This window comes from Zootoca vivipara, chromosome 12 (assembly GCF_965207765.1).
Source record: "Zootoca vivipara chromosome 12, rZooViv2.hap1.1, whole genome shotgun sequence".
In the NCBI taxonomy this organism is placed as follows: domain Eukaryota; kingdom Metazoa; phylum Chordata; class Lepidosauria; order Squamata; family Lacertidae; genus Zootoca; species Zootoca vivipara.
The window spans coordinates 37,906,510-37,925,142 of record NC_142595.1 but is presented as its reverse complement, the minus strand read 5'-3'; the positions used below and the strand labels follow the sequence as shown (position 1 = coordinate 37,925,142).

Here is an 18,633-nt window from a genome sequence, read left to right as displayed (position 1 = left end):
ACAGCCAAGATGGCTCTTTCCCCTTCCCGGCAGCTTCACGGCCAGCTTGCCCGGCCTCAAGATGGCCACCCTCCCCGGTTTAAAGGGGGAGCGGGGTGCGTCACTTTCCCATCAACCCTTTTGTAGCTGCAATCAGGGTCGCTTGCAGCGATTTGAGGGAGGGGAGGCTGCTGGCCGGAGCGCTGGGGCTCTGAATGGGTTAGAGCCGGGGAGCCGGGATGCCTGGGTCCTCTGGGGAGGAGGGAGCCGGGCTGCAATAGGTCGTGGCCGGGAGCTGTGGGGTTCACCGGGAGGAGGCGAGGTGTGCGAGGGAAGCCATGTGCAGACAAGGGAGAGAGGGCTTCATTGTGGCGCTGCTGCAGAGGGGCACGCTGAAGAGCGCTTGGAGGGTGCACAGCTGATCTTTTTTTTCTTTTTGGAGGGGGAGGCTTTTCAAGATTGCTTTTAATCCGTTAAAGGGCTGCAATGCAGCATCGGGGTGTTGCTTCCAGGGAATACTGGAGAGTAGTAGAGTGGATGTATGGACATCGGAGGGGAGAGAGCAGTTGCATTATTGTTTGTCCAGAGCTGGTGGGGTGGTAGGCAGATAGGTTTTTGCGAGGCTGCGTGCAATATTTTTGGATGCTGGAAATTTTGGGAGGCAGGAGGCCACTTCTGGGTGTGTGTGTTTTATTATTGTTCTGCTGCACTGGGGCTATTTGGGGTGTGGGGTGGAGAATGCTGGCCAGTTTGTGATCTCCCCAGGTGGTTGGGGAATGGTCTCCATTAGGGGACGCAGTTTGGGGAGCTGTACCTTTCTCCAGAGGATAACCAGTGAATTGGGGACAGGGGCTGATCATAGTCCATCTGTGAAAAATCCCCATTAACCTTTTGGTGGGTTAAATCCTATGCTGGGGTAAGAATGCTTTCATATGGGAGTGTTGCAATTCTATGGAAGTTATTCTATTCACTTGGTGGGTACGTATCTTCATCTGAGAAAGATTAGGTTTTGATAAGGTTGACTACCTCCAAACCTTGACTTAAAACAAACAAACAACAGTATCCTGCTACATTGATGAGGTGCTGGAGGAATTCAGGAGGAATTTTTAGAGGGTGCAATCATATCACACTTTTTTGGGGTGGGGAGGGTTGTGTGTACTACTTAATTCACCAAGTGTGACCTCTTAATTTTGTAGGGATGTTCTAATACAAGGACGTAAATATACTGTATGTGTTCCCCGCGGATATACCACTGGTTTCATTGTATTATATGAAGATGGTTATTCAGTAGAAGCTGTATTTGAGTAGGTATTTAACTGTTAATAGGGTAGGTTGGTCAGGGAAGTACCCCTTCCCCATTATATTAGAACTCAAGAGGGATGTCTAGAAGTGACCTAACTTTTCACGACATCCCGTTAATTTCCAGGATTTGATTGCAGGTTGTAGAAGTGTTGTCTACATTTCTGAGTCGTTTCTTCCCTTTTTGGAAATCTACTATCGAAGTTAGATGATCCTTGGTATAAGAGAAATTGGGGTGGAGTGACGAAGAACCATATTCCTTGGGTGGGGGTGGGGGTGTTATGTGTACAGTATCTGGATTATTTGGAGGTCACACTGAACTGGATGGAAACCGGAGCAGCTACATGAGGTCAATGTTCAACAGGTTAATTTCCTCTTGACAAAGTGCTCTCAAACTCCGGTGCAACTTAAATAACAGTTTTCCCGGAAATAATACCGGGGGGAGGGGGTTCTTTCCACCCCCTGATGCTGCCCCAAGCCATGTCGGCTTTTGGGGATGCCCATGAGTGGTATATGGGGGCTCTGAGCCGGCAGGAAGCAGCCGCCTGTCTCCAAGGACACCGCCATGGAACCTTCCTGGTACGGGACAGCACCACATGCCCCGGTGACTACGTGCTGTCTGTCAGCGAGAACTCCAAGGTGATTTCTGGTTCCCCACTGCCTTGGTGGGGAAAAGGGAATATGGGGGGTGGATGGGCCCCGTAGGAGTAGCTGAAAGTGTGTGGGTTTGATTGCACATTGGAAGCGGAGTTAGGAAGCTGGGCGTGTGCCTGCAGAGGGTCACAGTGCGACAGCCACCTGCTTCTCTACCCTTCTCTTTCCTCCAGGTGTCTCACTACATCATAAACAGCCTCCCCGGGCGCCTGCGGATCGGGGAACACGAGTTTGACGGCTTCCCTGCTCTGCTAGATTTCTACCGCCTCCACTACTTAGACACGACCACTTTGGTAGCCCCTGTGGGACGGGTTGTGGCGCCGGCCTCTGCCCAGCCGCCTCCCGCTGGGGAATGGGTCCGGGCTCTCTATGACTTCGTCGGCCGCGATCAGGAAGACCTCCCCTTCTCCAAGGGGGAACCCCTGAGGGTGCTGGCCAAGCCGGAAGAGCAGTGGTGGACAGCGCAGAGGGCCGATGGGCGTGTGGGCATGATCCCCGTGCCGTACGTCCAGCCCTGTCCGTACGCCCACCCGAGCAGCCACGGCGCCCCCCGCCATGCTCCGGTCGTAGCGAGAGCGGTGCAGCGAAGGGTGCCCGGTGCCAGCGACAAGACGGCACTGGCCTTCGAGGCAAGTAATGGGGTGGTCTGCATTGGGGGCGAGTCCACGAAAGGGAACGAGTTTCTGGTTACCGGGTGGGTGGGGGAAACACGCAGATTACTGTTGGGCACTGGTCCAGCCCTCTTCACACCCCCAAACAAAAAGCTTGTGTTTGGATTAAGTTTTGCCCATTGATTCAAATGAAATAGTTATGCAGCATAACACTTACCTGGAGTGTCGATGAGCATAACTTTGAATGGCTGTGGAGCAGGATGAGTGGTGGAGTGGAAGGAGGGAAGAACACGTCCGTTAGGATGGGAAAAGGTATGGAGGCTGTGCGGGAGTGCGGACGTTCATCCACACATTAGATGCCGTGGTCCCATTGCCAGGCTACACTCCTGAAAACTAGGATCCTCAATCCATGTTATGTTTCCGTGCGGCAAAGCTCTATACAACACACCCTGGCTTTGATCCTGTTCCTCATTTGAAATGGCAGTGAAGGGAAGCTGAGAAGCTGCATGATTTATTCAGGAGAAAGGCCTGTTTTTGGGGGGGGAGGCAAAACTGCCTGTGCAGAGGTGAGTGGGTAAAAAAAAAAATGCCCCCGTGATATTTGCATTCTGATCCCTTCTGTGTCTCATGATGCTCTACAGGTAGGTGACCTCATTGCTGTCACCAAGATGAATGTCAATGGCCAATGGGAAGGGGAGCTGAACGGGCGCCGTGGCCATTTCCCCTTCACCCACGTCAAGGTCCTGGACCCTGAAGAAGCCAGCTGAACATTTGATGATGTAACCCCTGGAACGTTGACTTTCCCTGCAGTGGGGCACGGCCCTTGAACTCTGACCCACACACTTGTGAGCTTCTGACCGTCTCAAACATTGTACTTCCTTGAATTTTGACCTACCCAGTGGATGTTATTGATCATCCGGTTCATTGATACTCAAGCTCCTTGGATACGGACCTCTTCTACCACTTTGGACTCCTTAACCCATGAACCTTGTTCCTTGACTCGCTGTTCTTAAAATGCTGTGGTAGTTGAACCCTATAAACTTTTGACTCTTTACGGGGATCCGTTCATATTTCCTCCCTAGAAACGTTGATCCATTTTGGCCTTGTGGTTTTTTTCAACTCTGATTATGTGCCCTTGAATTTCGCAACTCCGCATCCTGTGCCCTGTGAACCCAAAAGCTCTTGAGCTTTGATTATTGATCCCCTTATTCTTGTGATTTTTCTCTCTCCATTTGATCCTGTCCACTTGGGGTGGGGAGACAGGGCGGTGGGGGGGGGAAGTGCTTGGCTTTGGCCAGATGCCTGACAGGAAATCCTCCCCACTCCTAATAGGTACCCTGCTTCACTTGTTGTCTGTTCCAAACTGCCTTGTTAATTAAAGTTTCCTGCTGATTATCCCTCGCTGGTAATTTACTCCTTCTGGGGTGGGGCTAGAGGGTTAATATGGGGAAAGAGTAGCACAGTTGTTATGGTAACGAGCATCACAACCCAGGCCTCAAATGTTGCCATGGTGAAGTGGAGCAGAGCCTATTGCTGTAGGCAGGATGAGGCGGCAGCAGCAGGCCACAAATGCTGCATAGGGCATCTTGGCTGTGTGAGGATCACTACTAAGTCTCTCTCCATGCCTGCCAATGGTTCCTGCTTAATAGGTACAGTATCCCCCCACCCCCCTTACCAAGTTTATATACCTATTTACTGGAGCTGGTTGCCCTGCTTCTACCTCTTCTTGATACAGTCCCAGCTGCTCCCTTCTCTTAACAACACCATTGGCATATTCAGAATTTCAAAATTCAGTACATTATAGAATTTAGAGCAGGCTTCCCCAACCTGGTGCCCTCCAGACCCCTTAAAACACCAAATAGTATCTGATTTCAGAAGCCAAGCAGCGTCTGCCCTGGGAAATACCTGGAGAGAGCCAGTGTGGTGAAGTGGTTACAGTGTCAGACTAGGACCTAGGAGGCCAGGGTTCAAATGTCCATTTGCCCTCTCTGCCTAACCTACCTCATAAGGGGAGAGGCACATACACCCCCTTGAGCTCCTTGGGTAAAAAAAGTGGGTTGCAAATGCAATAAGAGCTCCCATCAGTCCCAGGCAGCTTGATGGAGCCGTAGTCCAAAACATCTAGGTGGCACCAACATGGGGAAAGACTGATATAAAAGGATGTCATATAGAGGAGGGTGAAAGGTTGTTTCCTGCTGCTCCAGAGAAGCGGACACGGAGCAATGGATTCAAACTACAAGAAATAAGATTCCACCTAAACATTAGGAATAACTTCCTGACAGTAAGAGCTGTTCGACAGTGGCAATTGCTGCCAAGGAGTGTGGTGGAGTCTCCTTCTTTGGAGGTCTTTAAGCAGATGCTTGACAGCCATATGTCAAGAATGCTTTGATGGTGTTTCCTGCTTGGCATTGGCAGGGGGTTGGACTGGATGGCCCTTGTGGTCTCTTCCAACTCTATGATTCTATGATTTAGAGGCACAATTTGTATGGCACACCATACACAAGTTACATCTGTACATGCACTACCCCTTGATATAAGGTGAAAAGTCATCTTGCTGATTTTTAGTTGTGTTTTGTCATTACTTCCCCCCAAATCCCTCTGTGATCCGTGGATACCTTAACCCATGTTTATCTCTAGATAGAAATTATTCTTTCTAGGTGGCAGGGAAATGTTAGAATCTAGTACCATCATCACTGTTGGTCATTTAGTTCAAGAGCAGGATCTTACTCAGGACGCGATCTGCAAATGCAGGATACAGTATAACCTCAGCATCCTTCACATTTGGATGTCCAACCTCAGCTTCCAAAACTCTCCCAGTCCATTCCACTATCAAACAGCTCCTACCATTAAGGAAACTTCCCCTGATATTTTAGCTGCAATCTGCTACTTTTACCCGTTTGTTTGAGCCTGGGTATTCTCTATGCTGGGGGACCCAGGTGGCGCTGTGGGTTAAACCACTGAGCCTAGGGCTTGCTGATCAGAAGGTCGGCGGTTCAAATCCGTGTGACGGGGTGAGCTCCCATTGCTTGGTCCCAGCTCCTGCCAACCTAGCAGTTCGAAAGCACGTCAAAATGCAAGTAGATAAATAGGAACCGCTACAGCGGGAAGGTAAACGGCGTTTCCGTGTGCTGCTCCGGTTTGCCAGAAGCGGCTTTGTCATGCTGGCCACATGACCTGGAAGCTATACGCCGGCTCCCTTGGCCAATAATGCGAGATGAGCACGCAACCCCAGAGTCGGTCACGACTGGACCTAATGGTCAGGGGTCCCTTTACCTTTACCTATTCTCTATGCTAAACAAGCCAAGGCAATGTCAACTCTTCCTCACAGGACTTGGCTGAAGTTCCAAAAGCCCTGTAGTGGCCAAAATTCGCCCGCCCATGAGGACACATCTAGTTGTGTTGACACTTGCTCTGCACCTCACCCTGAGGCACTGCTTATATAATGTAAAATGAGACAGCCTTCCCCCGCCCCCTTCATCATCTGATGAATTTTGGAAGATGTACAGTACTTCTGTCCACTTCATAGCAGCAAGACATCGGCTAGAGAAACAGAGGGGCTCTTGGTCTGCCAGCCAGCTGCTTTACAGCTGGTGTAGCCACTGCCTCCTCTTCCAGTAATAATTTGAGGTGGGGGTTGTGTGATAATTCCCAGTTCTAATGGGTTGTGTAGCTATAACTGTAGACTTTTAAGAGCCTGAAATGTCCCTGGGATGGAGTAATCTTAAGGCCTGTTTCCTCCCCAGGCCCTAAATATCAGGAATCCGCTTCCTTTAGCTGAGTTGGTCCACCACACCCATTGCTTTTAAAAAGATTTCACAATCCTAGAATCATACTGTGGAAAGGGGCCCTAAAGGTCAACGATAGCACCCTATACAACTCAGTGCAGGGTGTGTTAATGCAGGATGCACCCCTGACAGATGGCTGCAAGCCCCGCTCTTAAAATATTTCCAGCAAACGAGAGTCTGCCATCTCCTCAGGTCCTGCTCTGAAATGGATCGTGCCGTCTTAACAGCGAGTTGCATATACAGTACCTCTCGTTTTTTTTAAAAAAAAAAAAAGAAGAAAAACAAACCCCTTTTGGTATCAAGTTGTTGTTCCTGCAGGGGGGCAGCAGATGGCGCTGGGAGACTTAAGGTCCTGGGGTAGGGGCAGAAATAATGGGAATCCCAACAGAAGCTTTAAAATGCAAGCCAGTAGCAGGAGAAAGTGTGGGGGGAGGGGGAAATCACCCAAGATGGAGGGTGGAAGTTGCCTCCTTTAGCTTAGCCTTCTCCTTGGCAAAGGGAGGAGGGGGTTGGATACAGCTCACAGATTGAAGCAGATGGCCAAAAGATATTCTAAATCCTAGGGGTTGCTTACAGTCTGCACCACCGCCAGTGCAGGGCTGCAGGGAAGTGGGTCGAAGCGAGGCTTTCCGGCAGCGAGAAGGATAGCATGCATGTGTGGGGATGGCTGCTTGGTTGGGACTGAGCCACACTGGGGGAGGGGGTATCGCACAGGTCTCTCAGCCCCGGGGCCCCGTGACACCCTTGCTGCTCCTTGCTCTGCAGGGAATGTCAGAGGCCTCTTGTTTCACATTCCCAGACCCCAAGGCCTATATTTAGGCTGCCCTGCGAAAGGCCAGGGGTCGGGGAGAAGGTTAGTGCGGCCCCTCCCTCCCGCCCCTGCTCCCTTCTTATACAGCTCAGCCCCCGGTTTTGCCTCTGCCAGTCACCCAGCACCCAACGGAGCCGTCGTGTCTTGCCAGAACCCCCGCTACACCCACGGTATGTGGGAGATGGGAGGGAAAGGAGTGGGCTGTGGAGGGGAGGGTGGGAGTCGGGAGAAGGGGCTGTCAAGAAGAGGCAAATCTAAATGCTCACGCTACTAGGAAAAGGCTTGAGATGCTGCCTGCATGAGATTGTCGGAAGGTTTCAAGGGAGAAAGGATGTGGGACTCAGTAGGGGTGCAGTGAGCGGCCTTAGCGGGAACCAACATCTATAGCTCAGTTAGTTACAGTGTGGTGGTGATAAACGCCAAGGTTGCATGTTCGACCCCCCAAATGGGACACGTGCATATTCCTGCGTTGCAGGGGGTTGGACTAGATGATCCTCGGGGTCCCTTCCAACTTTGCAATTCTATTATTCCATCTCTGTGAATGACAAGGCATGCTATTGGTGGATGTTGTTTCAAGGGTGCATCCTTTTGTTTAAAACAGACAAAACCCTCTGCCTGTTCTGAGTTTATGAACAGTAGATTTATCCTTTAAAAGGAAAAAAAAGCAACCACACCGAGCCTGTCTGTGTCTGATTCTTCTCCCCTTTTTAAATCTTGTCTCTGTTCTATTCCCATCACCCCCTTTATCATTTATTTATTGAATAATTGATGGGGCCTCCCTAAACCTTGGATCTTGCTTTCATACATCCAGTTACTCCATGTAAGACCAAAGGGACTCCAGCTATATTATCTAACACGGCAGTTTCCTTTGAATGCTGCAATGACTTGCAAAAGTCTTGCACAGTTGCTGATTGTTTGAGGAAGTAATGCTCACATAATCCTATGGTATCTGGGACACAGGAACAGAAAGTGTGTGTGTGTGTGTGTCTCAATCCTTCTGTCCCTGGTGCTTGCCCAATCCACCGCTCCAGGGTTTGTGTGTGTGTGTGTGTTGGACCTTCCCGTATTTGTCTTGTAATCAAGCCTGTGGCCTCACTTTGCCTGAACCTCCATTGCTCCTTAGCTCATTCTTTGCTCCTCCTTAAACCTGCTTCCATCTCTTTCTTATCTAAGGCAGCTTTGTTTCTTTTCTTCCAAATGATGCTTTCAATCAGGTTGTGCAATCCCTGCACCTGTAATTCAGATGTAAAGCCTACATTGAATGGAATGTATACTTTGATTTAAAAAGCCCTGCCTGCTGCTTTCTATCCTGCATGAAAAGGATACCCTTATCCAGGCTGTGGCTATTCTGAACATCACTTGTGAAAACCCTCTTCCACATAAGGTGGTTTGGACAGGGTGCGTACGGTAGGTTTCTTGGAAGGATCTGCCTTGCTTTTGCCTATTTGTAGTGATCATCGGTGGAAGGGCCTGGGGCACGCAGTTAAGCTCCTTCCTTTGTTGCTCTCCTCCCCTTACTGCCACCTCTTTGGGGAGTAAGAGCTTCCAGAGGTGGATAGCTGGGTTAATCAATGTGTTGCAGAAAAAAATCAATTAATAGTCTTATGGCACCTTGAAGACTTAACAGATTTATTGTAGCATAAGCTTTTGCGGACAAGAGTCCACACCATCCTTTGGAGGAAATGGACTTAAGTTCATGAAAGCTGCCACAATAAATCTGCAGCGAGGCTCTTTGCTATTTGTGATGGGGAAGGCAGAGCTACAATGCCCTTAACAGTTGCTGGCGGAGCAGAAATTTTAGTAGGTGGGTGAAACTTTCTTTAGCATGAAGACAAAAGAGGGGGAAAGCTTCACCCCCTACACTTCTGCACTGGAACCCTGGTGGCAGTATTTATTATTCAAAAGGCTTCTGTACTGCACAGACGTCTCTCTCAAAGCGGCTTGCCATCCATACCGTTCATTAAAACAGCCAACAATGAACATCTATTGCCATTCAGCAATCGTTTCAAAGAGACAGGAAGCCTTCGCCACCTTCTTCCTGGAGCCTAGACATCTCCTCCTATACCCCTCCCCCCGTTAGCATTTCGGGGCTTGATCATTTTGGCGTTGTGGATGAGCAGCTGTTTGACTGCATTGTCGTTTAAAGGTTGGCTGATCTAAGACTCTGCAGAAACTTTATAGGGGGCGAGTGGGTATGTTAGTTGTGGTGAGAAGGGGTTGGTCTTACTGGCCCTGCAGAGGTGGAGCAAAAAGTATTAACTGCTGCGGGTAGGCCTCCCTCCCCCTCTGCCACCTCCTCTCTCTGTTGTACCCTTTAAGGCAGTGCATGATGCGGAGAAATCCGGGAAACGCTTCACCTGTTGAACGGGTGCCTGACCTGCTATTTAATTAAAAAGGCCGTGCAGCTTCCGGTGTAAATCACTTTGTTGATTAACTGTTCGGTATGATTGTGCGTTTTGGAAATGTAAAAAAAGAGAAATGGAGAGATATATTTTTAAAAATAGACAGCGACGTTCTCCTCAGGGAGGGGGAAGAGATCAGGAAGCAACCTTACTGGAAAAGTGTGGAGATCGGGTGGGGAGAGAGAAATCGGTGCAGGAGGAAGAGGGATCTGAACGGATGGTGACCTTTCTGCCGTTCAAGCCGCGCGTACGTTCAGTCCCGGCAGGGAAGCTCCCAATCAGCCAACCCTGTTTATAGTCGCCAGTCAGGTCCGTCCGAATGGGGGGAGGGGCGCCTCTCTCGTACCCCCTGCCGCCTGCTACGTGCTTTCCTGCACAGAGACCAGTGACTCAGCTATTACCGTAATCACCCCAAGAGAAGCCCAGTTTGGATTCTGACCAGGGCTAAGTAGAAGGTTCTGGACTTCGGATTGGGGAGCCAAGGCAAAAGGGGTCCCCTCCCCCAAGCATTCCCATGTTACACTGACCCCACAAGTGCCTGGCCTTTTCGCTCCTCTCATCAATCAAACAGCAGCTGCCTCTCACTTCCCAGCCGCTGGGGTGTTATATAACCCACCGTGCTTCCCTGGTACAGTACTTCATTGCTCAGTACAAAAAAAAAAAACCACTGACAACAGCCCAGTTTTCCACCCCAGCCCACATCTTGGATGTGCATAAACGCCCAGCTTTTTCTCTGGGTTATTGAATCTCTCCTGGTTCATTACAAGTGCAATAATTGCACGGGGAAATCTGCCCTACAACCGAAACAAACAAGCCAAAATGCACTGTTGTCCTTAAAACATGGATCAGTGCCACTTTAAATTGCAAGTATTATTAAATTTATTCCTCCCCTTTTTACAAGAAAAAAGGTCTCAAAGCAGCTGACAGCAAGTTAAAAATGCAAAGATGACATAAAATAGCCCAAAGCAACCATAAAGGTAAAGGTAAAGGGACCCCTGACCGTTAGGTCCAGTTGCGGACGACTCTGGGGTTGCGGCGCTCATCTCGCTTTATTGGCTATGGGAGCTGGCGTACAGCTTCCGGGTCATGTGGCCAGCATGACTACGCAGCTTCTGGCGAACCAGAGCAGCACACGGAAACAGTTTACCTTCCTGCCAGAGTGGTACCTATTTATCTACTTGCACTTGGACGTGCTTTCGAACTGCTCACCCCATCGCGGAGATTCGAACCACCAACCTTCTCATCGGCAAGCCTTAAAGCAACCATACATGGCACTAAAAGTTTATATCCACCAGCAATTAGTAACAGGAAAAAAACATCTGCCCATCCCAAAATTTGGACACCATGAACAGGTCAAAAATCAAGCCACAGCAAGATCCAAATGCTTGGGAAAACTGGAATGTATCTGCCTGGCGCCTAAAATCTGACAAGAGGGATGCCAAGGGAACCTCCTTATCTGGCTCTCTAAATTGCAAGGGTGTTGGAACCAGAGAATGTCAGATGGGACGAATGTTTGGCTCCTAACACCAGAAAGGTTGAGGCTGATCCCAGTGTGGTCTTGAGCAAAAGGCATTCTGCGCTTGCTCTGATGCACCCCTGTTTATGAGTTTACAGGACTAAGAAGAGTGAAACCAGGTTCTGGGAAGGCACCCTGAATTGGGTTAAGCTCTGGGCAGAATTCAAAGTGGTTCAGATAATTTTGGGTTTATATGTTTTGCTTTTTTTAAAACTATTGGACATCTGGACTGTTTCGGTGGCCAGGTTTTGAGTCAGTATTGCAATTCTTCCTCCCTGCCCCCAATCTCAGTGAGCCACCTATGACATCTTTACCCCAATGCACAGCTTGTAGGCCAATAAAGCACTGGCAGGGTCACAACTCCAGAACCCAGATGCTTGGTCTTGTCAAAGAAATCTCTGTTGCCCCTATACTGATAAAGCCACCAGTTTTGACCCTGGAGCTTTTATGGGGAGTTCAGAATCTTCGCCATCAGCTGTTGTTGCTTCTGATCGTTTAGCACTGTGCTCCTTTATTCTGGAATTAAAGGCAAGGTTTTGCAGTGGCCTGTGGCTACAGGCAGAAAATATTTGTCCTTTCAAACGGGTCCTACTCCCTTGCAAATGTGCTTAGGCTTGCAGCCTTTCCCCGTTATAGAAGCTGCCCTTTCGCCTGTGAAAATTCCTTTCTGCGATGCCACCAGTTCCATCTTATCGCTCCCACTCCGATTCTCTCTCTTGCACAATCAGCTCCATGCCCAGGCCCCTCTCTCTTTTCCGCAGCTAAAGCCCAACACTCATGGGGGTGAGGGGATCCAGAAATAGCAGCGTGTCCTTCGGAAAAGGACAGAGGAGCTGGAGGAGCGGGGATCAGGTGTCCCCTTGAAAGGTCATTGCTGAAACTAGAGTCTGGGAGAGGATGCAAAGGAGGGAAAGACCTATGGATCCCGATTTGGCTTCCCTTTCCATCTCCCAGGAAGATGGGGGAACGCCCTCGGTCCTCAACAACATTTTACCCCTTAGTGCTCTTTAAATAAGCAGGTTAAAAAGTGCATCTGCCCTTTTAGGGTATGCAATGAATGCGCCTACCGTTTGGAGGTTTCTAATCTAATCTAATCTAATCGCAAATATGAAAACGTGATTTTGCCCCTAAGCACACACTGGGGTTCTGCAGCACGGTCGGCCACGGGAATGAAATCTCTTATTTCCACGCGTAGGGCTCAGTAGAGTGGAGCAGAGTTCGTCCACGCTTATCTCCGTTTCCTTATATTTAAATAAATACCTTCGCCGCTATTAGGGGGTGGGAGAGCTTGGGCCCTTTAAATCTCCTCCCTCCCCCCCTCCTCAATGAGTCAATTTCACACCCTTTTCCGCCTTGCCCTGCTGCGTGACGTTCGATCCTGGAACGCGGAGCTTCTTTTGAGCATTCGATTCGAACGCTTCACTTTGCTCGCGCCCATCCCGGCTCCCGTTTGCTGCTGCTAAGGAAGAAGGCAGGTTTGAACCCCCCCCCCTTTTCAAATTTTCTTACGCACGCATTCTTCCTCCAAGGAGAACGGGTGGCGAGCCCTTCCTCTTTACAGATTAGGATTTTGAGGGAAGGGAAGTAAAGAAAAAATAAGATATGGTCGAAGGAGCAGTTGCGATTATTCTCTCTCCGCCGCCGCGGTTTATATAATCGGACTTTGAGATAGATAAGATGGAGACGGTAAAACGTGGGGTGGGGTGGGGGAAGGGAGGAGGAAGTCCGGGCGGGGGAAGAAAAGCGGGATTTGAAATCACGTGGTGAAGCTTAATGTACAACTGTTGCAGAGGGGGAAAGAAATCAGGACGCCCCCCCAAAAAAACCCCTAAAGTAAGCGTAAATATTCCTCACTCCTTCGTTTACACTTTCCAGTGTTTATTTTCTTCTGCAATTGGACTCGCATCGCAAAGGTGTTGTAGCTGATTGGGGTAGTTAATATCAGGGGGAAAGCTCAGAGCAGGGCAAGAAGTTGGAAAAAGGGAGGGTGAGAACTGGGGTTCTCTTGAGGAACAGGGTAAACGGCGATTTCCTCTGTCCTTGAAACGTCCTTGGTATCTGCTAGCCATCACCTGCTGGAGCCTTTCCTTCTTTGAAATATGGCTTTAATCTGGGCATCCCCCTTGACCTTAGTGGGAATCCTCCGATTTCCATAGCAACAGGGAGGAGCAGAATTCTCTCCTGCCCTCCTTGCCAGTCTCTGTACAGACCGAAGGTCCTTGGCGTGGGTGTCTCCCTTCAGGCTTCCAGATACAGGACTGAGCAGGCAGAGAAGAGGAAGGCAAGGCTACAGGGCGCCAAGAGACCTCGTTGCCAGGCTTGTATTAACACTTCTTTGCCTTCTCCAGTTTAGCCATTCAAGATGCCTCACCAATACCCAGCCTTGACACCTGAGCAGAAGAAGGAGCTGTCGGACATTGCCCACCGCATTGTGGCAAAGGGCAAAGGCATCCTTGCTGCTGATGAATCCACCGGTAAGGGATGGAAGAGCTGCTGGGTGGGGAGGATGAGCCAGGAATGTGGAATCAAAACAGGGCTGCACAGCCTTCATTTTAACGTAATAGCTGTTTGCTTCATCCTCTCCTCCGCCTCCTAGGCAGCATTGCCAAGCGCCTGCAGTCCATCGGCGCCGAGAACACCGAAGAAAACCGTCGCTTCTACAGGCAGCTGCTCTTCACCGCTGATGACCGGGTCAACCCCTGCATTGGTGGAGTCATCCTCTTCCATGAGACCATGTACCAGAAAGCCGATGATGGCCGCCAGTTCACCCAGGTCATTAAGGACAAGGGTGGCCTTGTTGGCATCAAGGTAAGCGACGTGGGTGGCAAGGGATGAGTCTGAAATGCCTGAGCCCACCATGCTTGGTGCCCTGGGAGGTAGGCCAGTTCCTGTATTCTGGTGACGCGTGACCTTGAAGGCTGCATGACTTGGCAAAAAGAAAACACCACCGCAACGCAGGGAAAAAATGCTCTGACTTGAAGGCACCACCCACTTTTTAAAAAATCTGTTTGCAGAAGGGCTTGTTAACTGATTGAGCTAGCATCTGAGCAAATCTTAAAGAAAATTCCTATTCTCTTTAAATTTAGATAACCTCTCCACATGTCACAAGAAACATCATTTTAGAAGAGGCATTCTCTCCTGTGTGTGAGAGGGGCAGTTGTAAGCAATAGGATTATTTTTTTGAAAAGTCTACCTGATGATTTATTTATTTAGAAAATGTATAGTGGTTCTTTCCCCTTCCTTGCTCAGAGTAGTTTACAAATACGAAAGGATAAGAGTGGTCTGGCCATTAACACTAATTTCCAAACTAAGAACAGCAGCCAAAAAACCCCCAAAGAACTTAATCACGACACTTGTGATCAATGCACTAAGCAGCAACAGGGGAAAGTTTGTTTAAAAAGGAATGTTTTCAGTCACTGGAATGCAGACAGAGGGAGACTGCCTAACCTCATGGGGCAGAGAGTTCCACATATGGGGCTGGCAGCACAGAGAAAGCCACATTGGGCACTGCTACCACTCTTGCCTCAAGAAGACAGACTAAACACTGCATTCCTACTGCAAAAATGTGGATATGCTTAGATGGAAACTAATCTTAAAAGCATTGGAGACCACAGGGTCATCTGGATTTCTCTATTGCCTCCTTCCCTCCAAATCACGGCCCAATATTTTGAATCCCAGCTACCTATTCACTCTGTAAGCAAACAAAAATCTTGGTCCATTTAAGTGCTAAACAACTTACATACAGCCTACAGACTATTGAGTTGGGCTAGCGAGTCGATGAGCAGGAGCCACTATTTATGTTGTTTGTTTCTGGATGAATGACTTCATAGGACGAGATGTGTAGCTCAGTGGAAAGAAACATGCCATGAAGCAAGCCACAGGCTTAACAGACTTCTCTGCCTCGCTTTCCTCCCTGCAGGTTGACAAAGGTGTTGTGCCTCTTGCTGGGACTAATGGAGAGACTACTACCCAGGGTGAGTCTGAATATCTGTGTGTTGGTAGGGGGAGTTGTGAAGGGAAGTCAATCTAGCCTGGAGCAGCTGGGTTTGACGGTATCTGTCCTTAACCCCCCTTTTACCTGTGCAGGTCTGGATGGCTTGTCTGAACGCTGCGCCCAGTACAAGAAGGATGGCGCTGACTTTGCCAAGTGGCGCTGCGTCTTGAAGATCACTCCAACCACCCCATCCCACCTGGCCATCATTGAGAACGCCAATGTGCTGGCTCGCTATGCCAGCATCTGCCAGGCGGTGAGTGCCAGCAGGCATTGAGGGAAAAGGGGGCATTTATCAACATCTGGTTAAGCGCTAAGCAATTTCTCTGGTGGGCTGTGGGCGCCTCTGGGGCGAATGGGGCTGAGGTGGAGCACATGCACTGGCTGTGCAACAGCCCAAGTTTGACCTTCAGTTAAAGGCTTTCGGGTAGCAGAGTCCTGAAAGAGCATAGTAGAAAGACGCACTTGTTTTCCTTTTTTGGATGCTAGAAGACGGTTGTGTCATCAGGTTACGAGCAGCTCATGGATCGTTTTATGACTGACCAGACGGTTGGCATTAGGATTGTTTTATCTGCTCTGTATCGCTGTTTATATATATTATTAAAGGGATTTATAACCAACCCTGGCGGGTGGAATGAAAGTACACCAAATAAACAAAACGGATGGAGCAGTGGTCTGACTCTGTAGGGCAGTTCTTTAAATCTGCCTCGCAGCTTGGCAGTCAAGAGTGCATCTCAAGACGGTAGTGTCGAAATGGCAGTTTCGTCCTCTTCGCCAAATACCGCTCTGGGAAATTTCCCAAGGACATGCTGTGCCCTTATTTTGCAAATGCGTGGAGGCAGTCTTCTGCAACTGCAGTACCCATCTGCTGCTACAAGAGGGCAGCAAGGAATTTATAGGTTAGACATGTGGCTTCCCCTCCTGCGTGGAGTTTCCAGCTCAGACGTACTTGAACTAGGAAGGAGTTGGACATACTCAGTAGCTGCCGAAACATCCGGGTGGAGCCCTTAATTAGAGCCTAAGATGCACCTAACTAGATTAGGCATGTGGTTAAATGTCCTCCTTGCAACTTGGAATTCTTCCTGTGTTTTGATTTAGCTCTGTTTTTTTTCTGTGGGGTTGTAACTGTCCATCTCCACTGTCTCTCAACTCCAGAACGGGATTGTCCCCATTGTGGAACCCGAAATCCTCCCTGACGGTGACCATGACCTCAAGCGCTGCCAGTATGTGACTGAAAAGGTGAGATGGACGTGGAGGGAGACACTTAATTGACGCAAGTTGGTGTGGGCTGGCTTTTGCCCTTTTTTTGCCTCTGCCCATGGAAGGAAAGGAGAAGGACCTCGGAAGAAATTCCCAGCACTGACCTTCTGCTCCTTCTGCCATGCCTAGGTTCTGGCTGCCGTGTACAAAGCCCTGAGCGACCACCACATCTACCTGGAAGGGACCCTGCTCAAGCCAAACATGGTGACCGCTGGTCATGCTTGCACCCAGAAATACACTAACGAGGAAATTGCCATGGCAACCGTAACCGCCCTGCGCCGCACTGTGCCCCCAGCAGTTACTGGTAAGCAAATGGGACCCAGAAGCACCTGTTCCTTCCTGCCCCACAAAAAAATATGTGGCAGCCCTGAACAATTTACACTGCAGTAATATATAGAGCCCATCCCTACAGGGCAGTTGCTGGTATCTGTTCAATAGTGGAGGTATCATTCTAATGGCTACAGAGTTGCCACCATAGTGTATTACAGTCGCACCTCCGCTTACCTCCGGTTATGTAAACTTCGGGAAACGTAAGCGGCAAACCCGGAAGCATATTTCCGGGTTTTTGTTGCATGTGCAGAAGTGGTCCCTCTGGTTGCGGAAACCTCGGGATCTGACCGGAGCTCCGGAACGGATCCTGTCCACAACCGGAGGTACCACTGTATTTGTTCAAGGAAACTCCTTTAGCTTTTGCCTGGAGAGCTTCCTGTAGTTGGGACATTGTCCCACCCTGCCAGCTTTTTTAAAAAAGATGTGCTAGAGACAAACCTGATTTTTTGTATCTGAAGAAGTGTGCATGCACACGAAAGCTCATACCAAAATAAAAACTTAGTTGGTCTTTAAGGTGCTACTGAAGGAATTTTTTTATTCTGATTTTTTGTGTGAAGGGACAAGTGGTGATTCAGGAGGCAGAACTGGAGGGTGGGGTGGGATATAATACCCTCTATTCCTAACGTTCTCTGCAATCAATCTCTTCTTCTCCTCCCTCCCCCTTCAATTCTGCATTTCTCAGATATTAAACCCTTCCTTCCTTACCAACTGCTAACTGTTTTGTCTTGCCGCAGGTGTCACTTTCCTGTCTGGTGGCCAGAGTGAGGAAGAGGCCACCATCAACCTGAACGCCATCAACAACTGCCCCCTGCACAAGCCGTGGGCCCTGACCTTCTCCTATGGCCGTGCCCTGCAAGCCTCTGCCCTCAAGGCCTGGGGTGGCAAGAAAGAGAACCTCAAGAATGCTCAGGAGGAATACATCAAGCGCGCTTTGGTACGTGTTGCCGGGCCCCCTGTTGCCCTTGGGAGTGGGATCTAGCAGGTCAAGACAAGGGGCTGGGTAGCCACTGCATAGCAGCCACTCTCTTAAGGATCTCAGGGTTTGGGTGTGTGCAGCGATCATCTCCCCAAAAGCTGCCCTTTGACAGAGGCAATCAAAAGGGCTTTAGGAAGACACGTATTATTAGTAAGAGGATTAAATGCAACAAATCTGGTTGGGTGCAAAAAGCAGAAAAACTAAAAGCTGGTGGGGAACGGGAAGGGGTCTGAGGTGTGTCTTTGAAAAATAAACAAATTAACTGGGCACGCATTGCATTGAGAGTCAGGGTTCCCAGGTTCTGTTCTCCCAACCTTTTGGTGGCAAAAGGTAGGGCTATGGGCAAGGTGGCAGGGGGTTGCAATTGTTGAAGTTATGGGTAAAGTGATGCTGGGAATCCGGACTCCTTGGTGTTTCCTCCTGGTAGGGGACAGGAGTTTTGTGTGTCAGGAAAAGGGGCCTAATTTATGTTGTGGCTGTGATCCTAATAATGAGGATGTGCAAAGTGTAGCTTTTCTTTTTAAAGAGGAAAGCAGTTCCAACATCTCTTCTCACTCCCCTCTCTTGTTTTACACAGGCCAACAGCCTTGCCTGCCAGGGCAAATATGTTCCCTCTGGAAAAGGCGGAGCCGCTGCCAGCGAGTCCCTCTTTGTCTCCAATCATGCTTATTAAAATCAGAGGCCTGGTTGCGCTCTTTTGTTGTAATGTTGTGCCTGTGGTGTCTCTTGGTCTGTTTCTTGCCCAGCCCTGCTTCCTCTCTGCCAGCTTCTATAGCAGGGAAAGGTGGACATCTTTGCCTTGCCTTGAAAGAACCCGGAAGCCTTGGCTTCTTCCTTGTCCTTGATCCATCTCCCCCCCCCCCCAGCCTCTGTATGCCTTGTGTGTGTGTGATGTCCTGCTTTTCCTTCTGGTGACCGACGACACTCCTGGTCTGTGGCCATAACACCGAAATGTCTCTGGAGCTGGGATGACGCCTGACTCGCGGACTTCTAGAAATAAAAGAAAATCTATTTGAAAA

At 49.4% G+C, this 18,633-nt stretch overlaps 2 protein-coding genes across 7 annotated transcripts; both read left to right on the top strand.

Annotated features, from left to right (window-relative positions):
- On the top strand, positions 1-3,938 carry LOC118094387 (crk-like protein). Of its 2 annotated transcripts, XM_035134726.3 has the most exons (3): positions 1-1,917; positions 2,106-2,561; positions 3,185-3,595. In XM_035134726.3, exons 1-3 carry the CDS (start codon positions 1,744-1,746, stop codon positions 3,308-3,310), a joined length of 756 nt encoding a protein of 251 aa, XP_034990617.1. In that variant the 5' UTR covers positions 1-1,743; the 3' UTR covers positions 3,311-3,595. The 2 variants fall into 2 exon arrangements, with proteins under 2 accessions (XP_034990617.1, XP_088510659.1); XM_088654533.1 differs by having other exon boundaries at positions 2,106-3,938.
- Positions 3,939-7,248: 3,310 nt separating this feature from the next.
- On the top strand, positions 7,249-18,633 carry ALDOA (aldolase, fructose-bisphosphate A). 5 transcript variants are annotated; one of them, XM_035134724.3, is made up of 9 exons: positions 7,249-7,309; positions 13,406-13,531; positions 13,654-13,865; positions 14,977-15,031; positions 15,144-15,304; positions 16,204-16,287; positions 16,438-16,612; positions 17,373-17,572; positions 18,192-18,633. In XM_035134724.3, the coding sequence occupies exons 2-9, from the start codon at positions 13,420-13,422 to the stop codon at positions 18,285-18,287; spliced, it is 1,095 nt and encodes a 364-aa protein (XP_034990615.1). In that variant the 5' UTR covers positions 7,249-7,309; positions 13,406-13,419; the 3' UTR covers positions 18,288-18,633. The 5 variants fall into 5 exon arrangements, with proteins under 5 accessions (XP_034990615.1, XP_088510656.1, XP_034990616.1 ...); XM_088654530.1 differs by having other exon boundaries at positions 7,249-8,537; XM_035134725.3 differs by lacking the exon at positions 7,249-7,309 and adding an exon at positions 12,463-12,528.

Excerpts from the sequence above, each read along its gene's own strand:
- LOC118094387 (XM_088654533.1), top strand. The coding sequence starts at position 1,744 with ATGCTGCCCCAAGCCATGTCGGCTTTTGGGGATGCCCATGAGTGGTAT. Across the intron at positions 1,918-2,105 it reads CTGTCAGCGAGAACTCCAAG|GTGTCTCACTACATCATAAA; the intron begins GTGATTTCTGGT and ends TCTTTCCTCCAG.
- ALDOA (XM_035134724.3), top strand. The coding sequence starts at position 13,420 with ATGCCTCACCAATACCCAGCCTTGACACCTGAGCAGAAGAAGGAGCTG. Across the intron at positions 13,532-13,653 it reads TGCTGCTGATGAATCCACCG|GCAGCATTGCCAAGCGCCTG; the intron begins GTAAGGGATGGA and ends TCCGCCTCCTAG. Across the intron at positions 16,288-16,437 it reads GCCAGTATGTGACTGAAAAG|GTTCTGGCTGCCGTGTACAA; the intron begins GTGAGATGGACG and ends TGCCATGCCTAG.